Raw genomic sequence first — 20084 nt, forward strand, 5'->3', positions numbered from 1 at the left:
GACCACAGCTCATTGCTTAGCGCTACTGCTGTTGAATCGGTGTGTGTGCGTGTGCAGTGCGCTCGTGTGTGCCGTGTGTAAACGTTGTCTTTGTGCAAGTAAACACTGCCTGTGTTTGTGCGCTGCTTTCAACGGTAAACAAAGGTGGTGCATCTCGGTTAACTCACAACACCTGGATGGGTCTCCTGTGACCTGCCAGCAAATCTTCAGACGCATCAGGTGGCCTCAAAGTGCAGCTAGTGTCGTGGGGACGTCACCGTCACGGTTGTTGTCGTTGTGCACTCACACGCAGGTATACGTTTGTATTGTTTGTGTGTGTGTTCCTCATGTGTTGTGAGGGGATTGGTAGTGTACCGGTTAGCGCGCTGCACTACAAGCCCAGCTATGACCCGAGTTCGATTAGCACTCATGGCCAAACACAGTGACGAATATCTCACGTGGTCCTGGGCCTCCCCCCGAGGTCGACTGAGCTTCAAATGAGTACCGGGTGCGGTGTGTAAACATCGCCACCGGGGAGAAAAAAGCGGTCGGGAGTGGTGCTGGCCACCCATCCCCTGATGTGTCGTGCTGGCCTTCATAGGTGCTACTCGCTAACAGTACTTGCCCCAAACGTCTGTTAAGGCTATAGGGGGGATCTTTGTATGTGTTCCTCACGTGTTGTGCGGCCTGCTCCGTGCTGGGCAAGGGGTTGGTGTCAGCCGGCGCGGCCGGCGGGCCCGGGTGCGACGGGACGCTCGGGGACTGGACGGGCGCTCGCGACGCCTGCACCAGCTCCTGAAGCATGTCCGTCACACAGCGGTAGCACTCCAGCCTGCACCACACACAGGCACGCACATATAACAACAACGATCACGGCACTTGTGCCAGGCTATGTGCACTTGAAGGCCACGTGGAGTGTCGAATGCCAGCTGGCAGGTCACAGTAAGGGGGGCAGGGGTCCCCCGTTACCGTTCCATGTACGCCTGGCGGCCCTGAGCATCCTCGGAGGGCTCCCCGTTCTTGTAGAAGTGGAGGCCCAAACCCTGCGGGTCGATCCTCTCGGCCGCACCGAGAGACAGCTCCAGGACGCCCTCGTAGAACCGCACTGCACGCGCAGCGGGGCGCACACGTGCACACACTCGCTCATTATCAACCACCGAATTAACGTGTCGTCATAATCAGCGATGACATACATTTTTTTAATCCTTTATATTAAGTTCACTTGCTTGCTTGCTTGCGCGCTTACGACCGTGCAAATCTTTCGGTCGTTTTTTAACCCACTTCCCGTGATGCAACCGGGCTGACATTTTGCACACAGACTCGTTGTGCGTGACAATTTATTTTCTTGAAAAAATTTTTCCCAAATTTTCCACTTTTTAGGAAAAAAACATTTTCATATTTCATTTAAAATACCAATGTGATAAAAACGAAACTCTTACTCAAGAAAAACAGAAATAAATAATAAAATAAAACCGATGCCACGCATATAAAGGATTTATAGTGAAAAACTTTGTTTTTACGGGTTAATTTTTTCACTATATCTGGGAAAAAAAAATTGATAGCTCATTGGATTCCTCCAGTATAAATATTCAGATTCTATTCTGACAATGCTAAGTTTCCATGTGTATGAAACAGACGTGGGTTCGATCCTGACCCTTGAAACCTGTATATTTGGAGATTGCATGTTCTCCAAGGGGTCGTGTCGATGTTTCTCCTGGTCCTCCGGTTTTGTCCCCCCACATTTAGAATCAATGTCATGCGTTTAGAGTATTTGCCTGCTTCTTGGTTCTTTTGGTAAAGTCACGTAGAAGGGAAGTAATAAAATAATAAAAATAAAACATAATAAAATAATTCTCACGACGTTTCGGCCACAACGCAAGCAGCCGTCCTCAGGTGAAGACCCCGACAGACCTGGTCTTTTATTATTTTATTATTTCCCTTCTACGTGACTTTACCGAAAGAACCAAGAAGATGAATCCCTGCAGTCACGAAAGCTTTAAATCGAAATGTATTTGCCTGCTGCTAAAAATGTCCACATGATGATCAGCCACTTGGTTGAGCTATCAGTTGCGGCCAGGTCGCTTCTAAAAGAGCGCCACATAGCTGAGTGGGCCCTACCTGATAACATCAGAAATAATCATTGTTTTTTTACCCTTCTATCTGGCAACAAAACTGACACCTTTTTTACAAGGAGTCATGTCTGCACAGACCACAATACCTGCGGTCATAATGCAAACAAAAAACATAACTCTGATAATGTATGCACTGTCCTTGTAGTTGATTGGTCCACACCCGAGGCAGCTTTCCTTAGAGCCTAGTCTCACATGGGTTGGACCAGATGACGCCAAAAGGCGCACATTATCAGAGTTATGTTTTTTGCTTGCATTATGACTGCAGGTATTGTGGTCTATGCAAACATGACTCCTTGTAAAAAAAGGTGTCAGTTTCGTTGCCAGATAGAAGGGTAAAAAAACAATTATCATATTTTTTACTGGCAAATGAGGTTCCAATGGAACGTCAAAAATAGTTTAGTTTTTTGTAGTTTTTCCACTTTAGTTGTAAGCCAAGGGGCCTCGCTCACCGTGCCGGTACTGGCTGCACACGAGCGGCAGGTCCACCTGGTGGCTGATGAGGCGGTAGAGCTGCAGAGATTCGCGCAGCGCTCGCTCGCGCTCCGCGCCGCCCAGCTGCTGCCTCGACTTCTGCAGCAGCTCGTTGGCCTGCGTCGCGACGACAGTCACGGAGCTCGTCACGGATCGTTTTCACACTCGGCGCGCAAACACTTACATTTGTAATATATGCCCGTCACTTACTCTTCCCAAGCCTCGAGTAGGCCAAAAACACCCTCTAGAGTGCTCCATCTTCGAGTGGAGGCACTTTCAGCAGCAGCGGGGTGCGAGCAAAGCAATTGCAGGGCTGCTCCTTCACCCATTTTTTCCCATGGCAAACGTCTCACGAGCGCATCAGAATAACGTACATGCGTTTAGAGTATGTGGCTGCTATAAATCTCCACGTAATAAACCACTTTGTTGAGCTATAATTTGTGGCCAGATCCCTTACCTGGCTAAATAAACAATAGTTTAGTTTACAGTTTATTTTGCACTTTTTTGACAACGAGCATCCAAGAATCTGGAAAATACGACACGCGACTACCAGCGGGTTCAGGAGCCTCACAAATCTCTAGGCAATCCACCAACCCTCGCCCGCTGGATCGCGGGGGCATGCATCACCACCGCCGTCATCACCACCGCCGTCATCGCCGCCGTCATCGCCGCCGCCGCCACGCGGCTCCATCCGAAGAGCGCCAGATGTCGACGGCGCTCGCACCTTGGAGCAGGTGACGTCATCGACGCTGTAGAGCAGGGGGCAGGCGGCACGCAGGTGCTGGCTGATGGAGTCGGTGGAGGCCAAGTCGCCAATGTAGCGGTTGATGAGCGCCGTGATGAGCCCGCCAGTGACGGCGTCGCCCCGCAGCACCAGCTCCTGCAGGCTCATGGCCTTCAGGGTGTCGCGTATGTCCTGCACGCGCACACACACACACGGGCGAGTGTGTGGCGCTCCCAAGAACTGGCTTGGGGAGATCATAAAACAATAACAAATATCCTCCGTTGTAGCCTTGTACAGGTTCGTCAGGGAAGCGCTGTTTAGTGATCACCAATTGGGTCAGCACCACTCCCGGCCACCTTTGTCTCTCCAGCGCCATGCAGCGAGCAAATAAACATCATGTACAGACTTGACATTGTACTCACTTAAGGATGAGTCGCCCGTACGGGAGAGGCCCAGGACTGGTTCGAATATTAGTCATTGATGTTGGTCGTGAGTGGGAATCGAACTCAAGTCACCAGGTTCAGAGCGTGGTGCGCGAACCACTGTGCCACCACTCGTGAGCCTCTCACACTCTGCTAAGGGGTTCTTAATTGTCAGGTTACAAAGACAAAGATCCCCCCGTATAGCCTTAACAGGCTGTTAGGGCAAGTGCTGCTAGCGAGCACCAATGAAGGCCGGCACGGTGGCACACGAGGGGGTGGGTAGCCAGTACCATTCCCGGCCGCCTTTGTCTCCCCAGTGGCGATGTTTACATATCACACCAGGTACTCATTTGAGGCCAAGTCCACCTAGGGGAGGCCCAGGATCGGCTCAGATAATCGTCACTGGTGGTGGTGGCCGTGAACGGGAATCAAACTCTGGTCGCCGGGTTCGTTACGCAGCGCGTTAACCGCTGCACTAGACATTAAACCAGCAGCATCACTGAGGTCCATGATTCAAGCTGGATATGTTCTGTCCCTCAAGCGGCTCTTCATAGCTTGCTCAGACACAAGCAGCGAATTTGCTACTTCACGACTCTACTTAATTAAATAGTCAAATTATCCACTTTAAATAATAAACTAATCGAACTCCTCCTACGACACGAACGTCTTCTTGGTTCTTTCGGTAAAGTCACGTAGAAGGGAAGTAATAAAACACGAACGTCTTTACGTCGGCGACTGCTTGGGGGAAAAAAAGCCGAGACCCGGTTTCGCGCTCTCGGCACTCATCAGCGCTCCCAGCTAGACCACGTCGTAAAACGACTGGCCGCCAGCAACAGACACTCACCGGCGGCAGAGCGGCGGTGAGGACGGACAGGCCGTGCTCGCATAGCAGCTTCCAGAGCGCCAGCGTCTGGATGACGTGGTGCACCAGCGAGCCCATCTGCTGCAGGGAAGCTCGCTCGTGTGCCTGGGCCTCAGCTAGGAGGGGAGGGGGGGGTTTGGGAGGGTGGGAGGAGGGTTGGTTGGGTGGGGCGGGTAAAATGGTGCGATATACGATTGTGAGCGAAGAGCATTTTACCCTCGGTACGTTCCGATTCACCTTGACAGAAACACAATCGACAATGTGTGGTAGTGGCAGCTTCGGGATGCCTTCATCCAGCAGCGGATTGAACATGGCAAATGATGATAATCGTGAAGAAGTCAATAATCATTATATTTCTTTGTCAGGGAAATCTTCACCCTCACCGTTGTACTTGCGCTGCATCTCCTGCTGCAGGTGCTGCCCTCCACCACCGTCCACCCGGGGGTATCCCAGCAGCCTCTGGGGCACGGCCGATGATGTGGCGAAACCACTGAGCACGCACAAGACAAAGACCCCCCCATATAGCTTCACAGACTGCTGGGGCAAGTGCTGTTAGCGAGCACCTATGAAGGCCGGCATGGAACACAATGTGGTGGGTGGCCAACACGACGTCAAACCGCCTTTGTCTTCCCAGTGACAATGACTTTACACACTGTACCAGGTGCTCATTTAAAGGTGAGTTCGCCCTAGGGGAGGCCCAGGATCGGTTGAAATAATCGTCAAAGGTGTTGGTCGTGAGCGGGAATCGAACTCCGGTCGCCGGGTTCGTACCACAACGTGCTAACCGCTACATAACCGCACACACACAAGTACACACACAAACACACACACATATAAGTGGGTTCGAACAAACCTACGTTAAGAAGCAGATATATAAACCAATTGACAAGCTGGTCCCTCCCAGCCACGACGACTTGTGCTGCTCAAGCCCAATTAACCATGGCGGCGAGATATTAACTATCTCGCCTTGTATACAGGAGGTCGTGGGTGGGTTTGATCCCGACCCTGACGCCTGCTGTATATTTGGAGTTTGCGTGTCTCCCTTCCCGTGGTCGCGAGTATTTTTCCCTCCAGATTCAGACACATGCATTTAGAGTAATTCGCCTGCTCCAAATTTCCACGTGATGATTAGCGACTTCATTGAGCTATCATTTGCAGCAAGGTCGCTTCTGAAAAAGACCAATATCTATAGCTGAGGGGGCCTTAACTGGTTAAATAAAATATCGATCAACCAATTGCGGCGGTAAATGCTGGGCGGAGTAAACACTCGCATCGACGACAACCGATTAGCACGGTTGTGCTACGAGCAGTGCGAAACAAAGTTCAATGTACGTACGCACACACACACACTACATGCGCGTAAAAACTTATACCTCGCCATTGCATACCTGTCAACCCATACGGTTTACCCGCATTCTTGAACAGGGAAATTGAGTTCAGGTCCATACGGCGTACAGCCGTTCCAATATGGGAAGAAAATATAGTCGTTTTTTTGCGTTTCTCCCTTGTGATGGGACTTTGTAGGATAAACGCTGAGATTTATAGGAGCACGGGGTGACCAATCAGGTCTGAATTGGTCTGTAACAAGGTAGAGCACTGATAAGGGGTTCACAGGTATGCTACTACAGCCAACCACACCTGGTCAGGGAGGGGCCTGCAAACTGCGCGTCCTTGTCCAGGAATTCAACGAGGCCCTCGAGCCGGGTGATCATGTCGTCCAGTTGCCCCACGGCCACGGCGCTGTCGAGCTGAGAAAGCAAATGAAAGCCGCTCCGTTAAGTTTGTGGTGGCTGGGGGTGGTTCAACATTATTTATTTTTCAACAGCAGGTGCAGGATACAGCACAGCACCTGGGCGCACACAGCATGCAGACGACCAACAGCAACGTGCATGGAACACATTGTCCTGCTGCGGAGGGAGCTGGTAGGAACGTTGGGTTTGCTCGGTCAATGGCCTGCAGGGTCAACGGCGGCGTGGTGTATTCCGCAAATCTGGCCGACTGAGGGCGGGCACAAGCCGGCGTGAGTAGGTTAAACGTTGAGTTTTATAAGGGCACCACGGGGTGACCAGCCCCTCCCCACTCAGCCCCACCCCCCACCCAGCCCCTCCCCACCCAGCCCCTCCCCCACCCAGCCCCAGCCCTCCCATTTTTGGATGCACGACGGACGGATGGACACAATAATCCCCTGTGGGCTGGTGGAACCAGGTGGTTCCTACCAGTATAAACCAAGGGAAGACAAGGGTGTGAGAGAAGAGAAACGGAAAGGAAATTTGCGCTGTAGTTTATTACTCGAGTTTACTCTACCAGGGTGGGGGTGGGGTGGGGGCTCCTCTGCATGCAAACAGCCCCTCCCATGACGCGTGCAAAGGCACCGAAGCAAAACACTCACGGTGATGAGCTGCCGGTTGCCCTCCTTAATCGTATGCTCCAGAACCACGTTCCCGTCCCAGAAGTTGCTGCAACGAGAAATGAGGGTGGGATGGTCGGACAAGGTTGCAGCAGGTGACGTGGGGTTACAGCGTGATTTGTTGGCGCTGTCCTGGCTGCCTCGGCCGCCCATGGGTTTCGTTGTCGTTGAAGTTGATGCCGGGTTCCAATACTTTCATTCCACGCTGTGCTGTGGAGTTGCTGTCTTAATGACCGCACATTACAATGATGGTTAATGATCACAATCACGGTGATGACGACGACTATGATAACGATGATGGCAAACGACAATGACCACGATCATCGTGATGGGGGAAATGAATATAAACACGATAGCACGGTTGGATACGTACGGCACGAAAGAAGTTCAACATACATTGATAACGATTGTGATGATGACAATGGCAATAATCATAAAAATGATTATCACGATGACAATGATGGCAATAATGATGACAACGATGACGACGCATCGTGGTGGATCATGACCCTGCGAGCAGGCCCGCTCCCCCTCACCTGAGGATGCGAGCGAGGTAGAGACACGCCCCGTTGTGCCGGCCCGAGAACACCACCTCCGGGCCGAGCCCAGCACCAGCCGCGTCCGTCCCGGGCGCAGCGAGGCCGGCCTGTTGAGGGCTCAACACTGACGAGAAAGAAATGCGCGCGGTGGGAGAGGCGGTGACGGGGAAGACAGGCAGTGTTAACACATCAGTTTTACAACTACTTGATGTGTTTTACACACGGCATCAGGTATTCATTTAGGCTGAGCCGACCTAGCAGAGGCCCAGGACCAGTTCAAATATTCATCACCGATGCTGGCTGTGAGCAGCAATAAAACTCGGGTTGCCGGGTGTGTAGGGCAATGTACCTCATAAAACCAGAATGGGAACAGCACGCGAGCGGGTGGTGTACCCGGGGCTACACTCGGCCACCTTATTCCGTGACCTTTCCGTGAAGCGGAGGTCGCAAACGGGTTTTGATTCCTTACCCGTACCCGGCCGCACCGGGGTCGCAAACGGGTACCCGTACCCGGCCGGGTACGGGTAGCCGGGTATCGGGTACCCGATTGCGACCTCTGGGATGAAGCCATGTTGCAGGCGCGGGTGGGTTGATTCTAGGAACTTGAATTGTGAGAAGAGACAAGACGTTGGGAAATGAGTGACAAGCGGTGACTCACCAGTGACTCACGGCGTATCCGTACCCGGCCGCACCAGGGTCGCAAACGGGTACCCGTACCCGGCCGTACCCGTACCCTACCCGTACCCGGCCGGGTATGGGTAGGGTACGGGTACCCGATTGCGACCTCTGGGATGAAGCCATGTTGCAGGTACGGGTGGGATGATTCTAGGAACTTGAATTGTGAGAAGAGACAAGACGTTGGGAAATGAGTGACAAACGGTGACTCACCAGTGACTCACGGCCTACCCGTACCCGGCCGCACCAGGGTCGCAAATGGGTACCCGTACCCGGCTGGGTATGGGTAGCCGGGTATCGGGTAGGGTACGGGTATCGGGTATCCGATTGCGACCTCTGCCGTGAAGTAGTTATTTTCCCATGCCTCATCCGTGATTTTTTACTAAATACAGTAATACCCCGGTGGTTTACATCGGGCATGAGTTCTGCAAAAGTGCCACGAATATCGAAACGACATGTATCAAAGAAATGTCACGGGTAAGACTGAGAGACGACGGATACGATAACAGACGGACGATGAAATTAGTGTACTTATGCAATTTGAACTTGTAAACCTTAATCTATTTGACATATTTATATTTAGTGATTTGCTTACCTTTCCTATTACTTCGCACTCACATCGTGTCTTTATATTGTTTGTTGTTGTAACATTCTGACTCGGCCCTACTGAAATATCTGTGGAAACAAGAGCTTCATATAGCTCATAGGATTCTGATTCTCACCTCCTGCAGGCGACCGCAGCATAGTGGAGCTTGCGACAGGACTACCGAAGTTCAGCATGGTCTCTGGGAGGCAGCATCACAAACCAGGGGGGAAAGGGAGAAGGGATAGTGGGGGGTTAGCACTGCGCTACGAACCCGGACACCCGAGTTCAATTCCCGGCCATGGCTAACACCAGTGGCGAGTGACAACCGAACCAGTCCAGTGTGGTGAAACATGGTCAAACAACTCCCACATGACCAAAGGACATGTGGGAGGCATTCATCCAGCAGTGGATCAACAGAGGACTTTTACACGTACAAACGTGTGCATCTACAAAGCTGAGTGCGCGGATGCTGGGGAGGAAAAGGAGGGGGGAAAAAAAGTTTCTCACTCTGTGCCGAGGGGGTGAAGGAGGAACCCAGAGGGACCGCCTGAGGCAGCATGCCGGAGAAACGCATCTGGGCTTCTCCTCCGTACCTGCAGCGCACACACACACACACACGTGTATATGCACGCAAAGGCAAATAACCCCCCTATAGCCTGCACAGACTGTTGGGGCAAGTGCTGTTTACGGGGAGCACCTATGAAGGGCGGCACGGCACAAGAGGGGATGGGTGGTAAGCACCACGCCTGGCCGCATTTGTCTCCCCAGTGGTGGTGTTTACACACCACACCAGGTACTCATTTGAGGCCGAGTCGACCTAGGGAAGGCAAATGACCGGTTCAGATAATCGTCAACGGTGTTGGCCGTGAGCGGGAATCGAACTCGGATCGCCAGGTTCGTAGCGCAACGAGCTAACCGCTACACTACTGATCCCCACATATATGCAAAGACAAAGACTCTCCCTCTAGCCTTACGAGACTGTAGGGGCAAGTGCTGTTAGCGAGCACCTATGAAGGCCGGCACGGCTCACGAGGGGGTGGGTGGCCAACACCACACACGTACATATGTGCACACAAACACACAACACTTTCATGTGCACACATGCATATGAATATGCCCAAAAAACCCCTCTGTGTAGCCTTTAACAGACTGTTGTGGCACCTATTAAGGTTGTAACACAAGGTTGTGACACACGCATCTCCCTCTGTGCGGGAGACACACACATATACACACCCTCCGCATGCGAGGCGCACGTACCTGTAGAAAGCTCGAGCCGCCCACATCGACACCTCGGAATCGTGCGCCGCCCGTGAACAAGCGAGAATCAGACAGGTGGCACACGCCTGGTCCTCCTGCACATGCCCAGAGTGTCACACGCCACAGTCAGTACACCGAGTGTCACACGCCACCGTCAGCATACCGAGTGTCACATGCCACCGTCAGTACACCGGGTGTGACACACGCCGCGCAGCTGGGGAACTAAACAGACAAGAGGCGGACATCCTCGCAGCAGCGGCTTTTGGCGAGCCGTCGAACAAAGACGGTCGCTGCCTACGCTTGTGGCCGTCTGGAACGCTCTTCCTTCCGATATTTGGAAGCGACCGGAGCTATGCACTTTTAAATCTAGAATGAAAACTAATTTCTTTAGAAGTGCTTTTTGTGTTTAGTTTGTTGTCCTTCCCCTGCACCTCCAATGAGCACGGCTGGCTACGTACGGTGCAAAAGAAGCTCAACATACATAGAGGCGAGCCCGGGAGTTGGCAACCAAAATAATAAGAGCAGCCATTTTTTTCGAATTTGGTAAAAAAAAATCCCTCAATATTTCAAGAGCCGCAATGCATGTGAATACGAGACGATGGTCTTCCTTAAAAAATAATGTCAAGATGCAGTCCTTAGAGAGGCGGAGGTTGCCAACCCCTTGGGCTAGACAGAAATTTTTTTTTTAAAAAGTACGAACACAACACAAAACAAACGAGGCGGCAAGTGCTGAACAAGGCGGCACAAAAGAGATGAGAAATAATCCATTCCAAAATCAAATCAAGACCCTCACAAATGGTGACAACTCATCGAATCACGGGCAAAGAGGGCAAATTGTTACACGCCTAGTCCTTGTGAATGCAAGGTTATTGGGTCGGGGGTCGGGGGTCGGACGTACGTGGTGCAGCTGGAAGAAGCGCTGCAGGTCGTCGCTCTCGCCACCGGCGGCGCTCACCAGGAGATGTCGCAGTTGCTCAACGGGACGCAGCTTCTGGAACAGGTAGCTTCCCTGCAGTCAGCACGGATGGAGGGTGGGACGGGGGGGGGGGGTATAACGAGCATGATAATTAGCAACAAGAATCACCAAGAGCATCAGCAATTATCACTACCACAACCAAAAACGTTAACATCGTCGCAATCGTCGACGTCACCCTTGTTAGAATCGGAGGCTGCGTCATCACCGTAATTAACGATATATTCACTATTATCACCACCATCATCACCCCCATCATCATCACCATCATCATCACAATCATAATCAATATTATCATCTTCACAATTATAATCAATATTCACATCATCACCAAAACACAACCTTTATCACCATCATCACCACAACCATAATCATTTTTGCCATCATGACCACCATCATCATCACTATCACCACCAACACCACCGTCATGATCATCGTCACAATCTCAGCAGGGTTGGCCAGGTGCAAGGGTGGCTTCCCACCTGTGCAGAGAGGAGGATGAAGCGTGGTGGCGGTGTGGCGTGTTGAACCGCGACGGCCGGAGGTTCGGTGTGCGGCACGCGGTCCCCGTTTAGCGGCGTGATGCCACGGGCAGGGCGGGCGCCACCCACACACTCCAGCGCCCAAGCACGCACCTCCGCACCCATCGTCACCTGCACGGCACAGCAGCAGCAGCAGCAGCACCGAGTATAACACAGTTACACGGGACACACAAGTCGCACCACAACAAACCACAGCAAGCACAGGTTGCACACAGACATGCGCGTGTCAACACAGCGGATGCTAAGTCTGAACACGAAACACAGACCACGTCACACCACAACAACATTATTGCACACACACACATCACAACCTACTATAACCAGTGAAAACGAGCTTCACATACACTACCACCATGAGCAATCCACAGCATAATACACCACGATACACCACAGAACACAGCTCCATTACAACATACCGTACACAACACATCGTACGCCATAAACCACGAGTATTTGTGAAAATCGGGATTTTGGCCTAAGTTTCAAATAACCTCATCCCTCAAGTTGTGATGCAGGCAAAGGGTGGGGGGGGGGGCTATGAGCAGTAGACAGAGCCTAAATCAGAAAGAGCGAGGAGGCCACTCACTGTGTTAGCTCGGCCAGTGTGTGTAACGTACGTATGTACGTTAAACTTCTTTCGCACCGTATGTATCCAACCGTGCTAATCGGAGGTGCAGACTAAGGCCAACAAAACTAAACTGACAGAGTGAAGGGTCTTTCCAGCTCACCATGTGTCCTGGTTGAGCCTTCCTCGCGGTGGCGAGATGTTATCTGCCACGCCTGGTGTACAGGAGGTCGTGGGTTCAATCCCGACCCTGAGCATGCTGCATATTTAGAGTCTGCATGTTCTCTCTCCCTGTGGTCACGTGGATTTTTCTCCGTGTCCTCTAGTTTTTCCCCTCCAAATTTAGAACAAACATGCGTTCAGAGTATTTTTGGCCGCGTGACGATAAGCCACTTCGTTGGAGCTATCATTTGTGGCGGCCAGGTCGCTTCTGAAAAAGAGCTCCATATAGCTCAGCGGGGGCTTACCTGCTAAAATAAAAGACCGCTTAATAGTTTCTTCTTTGTTTATAATACCTGCGACTCCATAAGCTGTCCACGGAACGGGTAGGAGGCGTTGTCGATGCACCACAGCGTGTCGTTGTCTTCACTCTCCGCAGCCGCCAGCAGCAGAGTGCCTGTCCAGCACACAAAGATTCCCCCCGTTGTAGCCTCTAACAGACTGCTGGGGCAAGTGCTGTTAGCAAGCAGCAAAGCCTATGAAGGCCGGCACGCCTCGGCACACGTGGAGGGGTAGGGTTGGCCAGCACCAGTTGCAAATGTTTAACACACCGCACCAGGTATTTATTTAGGCTGAGCCGACCTAGCCGAGGCACAGGACCAGTTTAAATATTCATCACCGATGCTGGCTGTGAGCAGGAATCGAACTCGGGTTTTCGGGTGTGTAGCACAATGTACCTCGTAAAACCAGAATGGGAACAGCACACGAGCGTGTGGTGTGCTCGGGGCTACGTTCGGCCGCCTTATCCGTGAAGTACTTATTTTCCCGCTCCTCATCCGTGAATTTTTACTAAATACAGTAATACGTGTTTTACGTCAGGCATGGGTTCTTCAAAAATGCGACGAATATCGAAACGACGTGCATCAAAGACATTTAAAGGGTAAGGTGGAGACGGAGGCCGAGAGGCGACGGATACGTGTAAGGACGGACAATGCTGTCAGCGGTGTCAGCGCGGGGTTGAGGCGACGATCATCGGGTATTGTTACTAATAAAAAAATTGACTCAACTATTTTTTATTTTACGAGGTAAGGCCCACTGAGCTATTTTTCAGAAGCGACCCGACCACAAATTATAGTCCAACGAAGTGGCTTATCACATGGAAATTTTGTCCAGCCAAATATTCAAAACGCACATTTCTAAATGTGGAGGAAAAAACCGGAGCACACAGAACAATCCACGTGACCACGGGGAGAACGTGCAAACTCCAAATATACAAGCAGGCATCGGGTTCGGAATCGAACCCTCGACTTCATGTATACCAGGCGAGATAGTTAACATCTCGCTTACTGCGGAGACTTAATTGCTAAACGACATAAAGGGGGGTGATTACCGCGTTACCGTGACCGTAGCCTTAACTACGAACCAACTCCTGGCCGCGTCCAAATCCCTCCTCACCGCGGCTGTAGAGGGCTCTGTGGACGCGCGCCGGCCTCTGGGACACAGCGCTGGCAGAGAAACCCGGCGGGAGGCGAACGTGGACGAGCGAGAGGCCGCTGGGCCGGTCCTGCGTCGCGTGGAACGGCCGCACGGCAAAGTAGAGGCGCACGCCTGGGGAAAGATGTAACACGGTGACAAATTTACAACCATCTCCCGTACAGCCCGTAGACTGTCCGCGCAAATGCTCTTGGCAAGCATCTATTAAGGCCGGTCTTCTTCTTTCATACGGCTGCTGATGTAGATGCAGAGCAACAACTACAATTTCAGATTTAGGTGGTCAAAGCCAGATAACCGCACCAGGAGCACTGGAGCGTATCGCCAGTGATGTTTCCTTCGTATATTTATGGATTGGGCATTAAATTAAGGGCGGTAAGAGACACGGGGAAGGGATGGTATGGTCACAACCAATCCCACAGTGCTTGTGTCTACACACCATGCCAGTTACTCGTTGAAGGCTGTATCAGCCTAGAAGCAGCCCAGAACAGACACAAATATTACTAAACCACTTATCTTGCCTTTTTTGCATTATTGATAATCGCATTCAAGAAATAAAACTTATGACTAGCTATCTCTCACCTGAAGACGATTGCTTGTGCTGCTATCGAAACGTCGTGATCTATTACTTTTTATTCACGTGACTTGACCGAAAGACCCAAAAATATAAGTTATGACCAGTTCACCAACCTCACAAATCCGCAATGACCAGCAAGGAGTACAGTGAAAAAAGCCCCATGACCACAGTGTGTTAAGGCCTATATCCGGCAGTAAAAAGACAATGGGCTGTAATAATGGGTTCCGATCGGTTCAATCGTTACAAAAATATGGATTCGCGTATAAATTCATTAAACGATTAACAATTAACCCTTCTAAAAAACACAATAACCTAAACTATTTTACCAGGAAAAGCCCACTGAGCTATGCATCTATTTTTAAATCCTTTATATTAAGTTCACTTGCTTGCTTGCTTACGACCGTGCAAATCTTTCGGTCGTTTTTTAACCCACTTCCCGTGATCCAATCGAGCTGACATTTTCCACACAGAATCGTTGTGCGTGACAATTAATGTTCGTGAAAATTTTTTTCCAAAATTTTACACTTTTTAGGACAAAAATATTATATTTAATTACCAATTGCTTAATGCTGCCATGCAATCATCTGACCCATAGGTGGCAGCCATCTCAAGCCAGAGGACGAGAGGACTCTAGCCGCCACGCATATAAAGGATTTATAGTGAAAAACTATGTTTTTACGGGTTATACTTGTTCAGAATCGACCTGGCCCCAAATGATAGCGCAGCCACGTGGGCGTATCATCACGTGGAAATTCATCGCAGCCAAATACTCTAAACACATGACGATTCTAAATGCGGAGGGAAAAAAACCGGAAGACCCAGAGAAAAAGCCACGTGACCAAGAGGAGAGAGAACAAGCAAACTCTAAATATACAACAGGCATTAGGGTTGGGATCGAACCCACGACCTCCTGTATACCAGGCAAGGTAGTTAACATGTCACCACCACGGCGCCCCACGGTCAGTAACAACCGCGGTAATCCGTGCGCCGCTCCTCATGCAGTCCTGCGGCAGCCGCTTACCCGTGTGGGTGACGGCAAGCAGGTGGCAGTTGAGGGACTCGGCCTTCTCGATGGCCGAGATGTGGATGATGGGTTTGAAGTTGGAACGGTCGACCGATCTGCAGAGCGACGCGGACATCGTGCCGTTAGCACACTAGTCCTCTTTCCTAGAGCCGCGTATGACAACTCTCTCCACACCAGTGTCGCCATTAAGTTCGCGTGTGTCATTTTCACCCTTGGCTAGACAACATGTTCGTCAAGTCTTAGTCTGTGGATTGAATCGTTTTTAAATGCTGACCAACTGAACACTGGGCACAATGTTAATTCAGCGTTGATATTCATGCCGGCATGACACAGGAGAGAGCGGTGTGTGGCTAGCACCACTCCCAGCTGCCTTTATCTCCCCAGTACTGATATTTACACAGCGCACCAGGTACCAAATCTTAATGCCGAGCTGACCTCGGGGAGGCGCAGGATCAATTCAGATATGTATCACTAATGTAGGACGTGAGTGGGATTTGAACTTGGGTCCAATGGGGTCGTAGTGCAGCACGCTGACCGCTTGCTGAAGTGCCAGTTAAGGTGAGAGTACCAAATAGACAACCAATACCTGCCATTCGCCACTAAGTGACGGTGACGTCACCACAGGTGCCTGTGCCAGGCCAGGTGCACTTTGAGCCAGGTGAAGTGTCGAAGGCTCACTAACAGGTCACGGGACAGACCCAGGTGCCATGGGTTGACCGACTGTGATGACTGGCAGATGCACCAGCTGTGCCCCCTACTTTGACACAGTAGTTGACACCAAGACAACAACACACACACACACGAGCGCCAAACTCCACGCGATCCATCAACCCCTTCACACCTGGCGACGTGCGCGGCATTGTTGACTATGCTGCTGTGCGAGAGGCTGGCAACGCGCGTCATGCCGTGCCCGTCGGCGCCCAGGTCGAACACCTGCAGACAGCCGCGCTCCGTGCGTGTGTAGAGCACGTGCCGCGAGTCATCCACGGCGATCTGCACCACGGGGTCTGTGCACGTGTTAGGGGGTGGGCATTTAGAGAGAATACATACGCGTGCGTGCATGCCCTATTGCGCTTGTGCGCGAGTACGCCATAGTGTGCGGCACGTGTGTGCGTGTGTATGTATGCGCTCATGCGTGTGGAACAGTGTGCTGTGAACTGCTGTGTGCAGGAAGGAATGTTAGTGTTTGGGACCCAGTGTGTGCGTGGAGTCATGTGTGTCCGTGTCGAGACCACTGTATGAGTGTGTATAGATGCCGTGTATGTGGGACTGTTGTATATGTCTGTGTGTGTGGCCAAAGTGAAAGTGTGAATATGTATAAACCAAAGGTGGAGCGTTGGCGCAGTGGTAAGTGCCCTACACTACGAACCCGGAGACCTGAGTTCGATTCCCACTCACGACCAACACCAATGGCGACTATCTAAACCAGTCCTGGGCCTCCCCGAGATCGATTCAACCTCAAATGACTAACTGGTGCAGTGTTAAAGTATCCCCACTCAGAAGACAAAGGCGGCCGGGTATGGTGCTGGCCACCCACCCTCTCGTGTACCGTGCTGGCCTCTATATATATAATCTGTTAAGGCTATATGGGGTATCGTTGTTTCGTGTGTGTGTGTGTGGCCAATGTGCATGTGTGGATAATGTGCATAGACCAACGTGTAAATGTATGAACTACCGTAGCGGTGGTTAATGTGCACGTGTGAGTATGGACTCTGAATTTAATGCTGTGTGCGTGCAGACTGCTGTGCGAGTGACTGCTGTGTATTTGTGTGCGACTGCTATATATGTGTAGCCAATGCGTGTGTGTGCGTTACGTGTGTGCGTGTATGTGTGCCCAATACCTTCTTCGCTGAAGCCAAACTGCAGCACCGAGGGCATGAGTCCCCACAGGAAGCTCTTGGAGTGGTTTATCTTCCTGCAACGGTGGCTGAACCAGCCGGCCTCGGCCTATCCCGGCCACGGCAACAGGAGCAGAGCACGCACATAACGCCAGCCACCACGCACAAGAGGAAAGCACGGCTTAGACCAAGGCGGGTGTTTAGGTCACGGTTTAGACCAGGTAACTAAAAGCTGAACTATTCTTTTTATTGTACCAGGTAAGGCCTACTGAGCGAAATAGCTATTTTTCAGAAGCGACCTGGCCAACACAAATGATGGCTCAACGAAGTGGCTTATCACGTGGAACTGTATAGCAGCCAAATCTTCTAAACGCACATCGATTCTAAATGTGGACGGAAAAACCGGAGGACCCGGAGAAAATCCAAGCGACCACGGAGAGAACATGCAAACTCCAAATACACAACATGCTTCACGGGATGGGATAGAACCCACAACCTCCTCCATACCAGGTGAGGTAGTTAACGTCTCGCCACAGTGGCGCCCAAAGGTGCTTGCAGTGATGGAACAAAAATATGTGCGGCCCTTTCCAAAGCAGTAGGCTTCATGTGGACACAGGCCGAGCGAAATTAAGTTGCGGTCCATATCCGGCACGGAGGTTGCCCTCCCCCAACCTCCACCCCGGTGGTTTAAATAATGCCAGGGTTTAAAAGCAAGGCTACCAAGTGCAGGAAAACTGCAATATTGCAGACATGTGACCAGGAAAGAATAGTGACTGGCTACAAAGGATCGCAAGGTAAGACCACGATCTGACGGGATGTAAAATATCATGGGACCTTTGTTGCCAGTATCAAAGAATAGGTTTTACCCTTTCTGGCAATAAAACAGGTGTTAAGATGTTCAAACACCAAATAACTACTCAACCCGAGCTATAAATGCTCTGATATGTGCACTGTCTTTGTCATGTTTGTTTGCATGTTCACCACAATGTTAATGCCGATTTCATTGCTTGCTAAAAGTATCAATTTGTTGTTTGAACAACTTAACACCTGTTTTATGTCACTGAACAGGATGAAATTTGTCTCAAAGAAAGCCGACGTCGAAGTGGAAAGGGAGCTGCAGGGAGATATCGCTGGAGGAAACGATAACGCCCCAATGGCCAAGGAAAAAAATATTTATATAACAGGCAACATTTCCAGCAATGGCCCTTCTTCAGAGCACATTAACAGGCCAGAAAGACCTCGTGGATAATAGTTGGGAGACTGCACTTTACATCAAAGTAACCATGAGTTAGTTAGTTTTAGACCAGCGCACGGTGGGGGGCAGCGTGCACGCGTCTGGTGGTGGGGCACCTGGTAGTCGAGCTCGTAGAGGCATCCGTCGCGCGCCGCCAGGAAGACGCGGCCCGTCGTAGTGCCGCACACCGCCTGGAAGTACGTGTTGTCCGTGGGCAACGAGTAGATGGGCTCAGGCAGCAGCAGCAGCCCCTCGCCCTCCGCTCCCCCATCACCTGCGGTGGGCACACCATCAACCAACAGTTATTTTGCGAAACAGACACCACGATTACCGGTGCCTCCTGCCGCTGCTGGCGGCAAGGCCTAACCACTGTACCATCACTCCCCATAGTGGCAAGCACGCACGCATTCAAAGATCCCCGTATAGCCTTAACAGACTGTTGGGGCAAGTGCTGTTAGCGAGCAGCACCTATCAAGTCCGGAACAGCACACGCGAGGGTGGGTGGCAAGCACCACGCCCCGCCGCCGTTGTCTCACCAGTGGCGATGTTTACATACCATACATGGTACTCAGGCTGAGTCGACCAAGGGGAGGCCCACAGATAATCGTCACTGGTGTTGGCCGTGAGCGGGAATCGAACCCACTTTTCTGGGTTCGTAGCGCAGCGCGCTAGCCGCTACACTACCACTCTCCATACGCACGCAAGCACACACATGCACACACAGAGCGTTTCACCTATGGAGACAGGCACTTGACATGTTGGGGTGTGGGACACAGACCACTCACTCGCTCACTCGTTCAGCCACGAGTTTTACTTCACCTGGGGCTCCCGATGGTGCGCACATGCCAAGCACGACGATCTCCACGGGCGTCGCCAGCACCAGCAGGTAGCGCACGTGCGGCTGGAAGATGCCTGCATCATGCAGAAGGACGGCGTTACAGGTGGCAACACAGCGCCGGGCTGTCATGCCACAGTCACTGGAGCAGCATTGTCTACAGCACCAACATGGTGTCCAGCAGCATTACCATATTAGCTTAGTACATTTTTATATTTTGTGGAACCAGGTGAGAACCCAGAGAGACCAGCAGTCTCATTTGCAAAAGTCTGCCGGTAGATAGCGATGATCGCTTTGTATCGTTCCACACGAGTAATTTGCAGGTATTTTTCGAATCTGGAAAATGTATACTGCGACGTTGGCACACAACGGCCTACTCTTGCCAATGACGTCAGAGGATATTTAAACATTCACTGTGAAGCAGTGTACATTATCACGATTAGTACACCCACAGGAACAATCAGGGTGGCCACTGGATTCCAACCGTGAACCGCTGCAACAAAACCAGCAGTGAACGCCATACCGCTAGGCTACGTCACCGCCGTTAACGCGCCACCATCGGCATCACATCATCGCACCACCCAGCGTCACCACCACCATCACACCACCTCTGCTACCGTAATCTTATGAACATGATCAACATCGGCACATTCGCACTCTCCACAGCACCACATTGCTATCGAGCGGCAACAAGTGTTAAGAATGGACACTGTTTAATAGGATGTAAAATAAACTGCTAAAGATTTGATTGTGCAAGCGAGGCCCCTGGGGATGTTGGCTATCAACAACAAG

General features: G+C 51.3%; 1 protein-coding gene across 2 annotated transcripts in view; it reads right to left on the minus strand.

The window, feature by feature from the left end:
* The window catches only part of NUP155 (nucleoporin 155), a 36437-nt gene that overhangs the window by 11480 nt on the left and 4873 nt on the right, over positions 1–20084 (minus strand). For both annotated transcript variants that reach the window (XM_078883915.1, XM_078883907.1), the window contains exons 6-26: positions 19277–19369; positions 18574–18731; positions 17227–17332; positions 16227–16392; positions 15383–15480; positions 13749–13901; positions 12650–12750; positions 11510–11680; positions 10953–11063; positions 10055–10149; positions 9305–9390; positions 8934–8996; positions 7534–7660; positions 6980–7046; positions 6229–6338; positions 4974–5080; positions 4573–4706; positions 3307–3498; positions 2561–2699; positions 949–1084; positions 655–811 (exon numbers count right to left, since the gene is read on the minus strand). In XM_078883915.1, coding sequence (XP_078740041.1) covers positions 655–811; positions 949–1084; positions 2561–2699; positions 3307–3498; positions 4573–4706; positions 4974–5080; positions 6229–6338; positions 6980–7046; positions 7534–7660; positions 8934–8996; positions 9305–9390; positions 10055–10149; positions 10953–11063; positions 11510–11680; positions 12650–12750; positions 13749–13901; positions 15383–15480; positions 16227–16392; positions 17227–17332; positions 18574–18731; positions 19277–19369 — 2570 coding nt within the window. The remainder of the gene's footprint in view (positions 1–654; positions 812–948; positions 1085–2560; positions 2700–3306; positions 3499–4572; positions 4707–4973; positions 5081–6228; positions 6339–6979; positions 7047–7533; positions 7661–8933; positions 8997–9304; positions 9391–10054; positions 10150–10952; positions 11064–11509; positions 11681–12649; positions 12751–13748; positions 13902–15382; positions 15481–16226; positions 16393–17226; positions 17333–18573; positions 18732–19276; positions 19370–20084) is intronic.

The sequence above is a fragment of the Lampetra fluviatilis genome, chromosome 3, assembly GCF_964198595.1.
Source record: "Lampetra fluviatilis chromosome 3, kcLamFluv1.1, whole genome shotgun sequence".
In the NCBI taxonomy this organism is placed as follows: Eukaryota; Metazoa; Chordata; class Hyperoartia; order Petromyzontiformes; family Petromyzontidae; genus Lampetra; species Lampetra fluviatilis.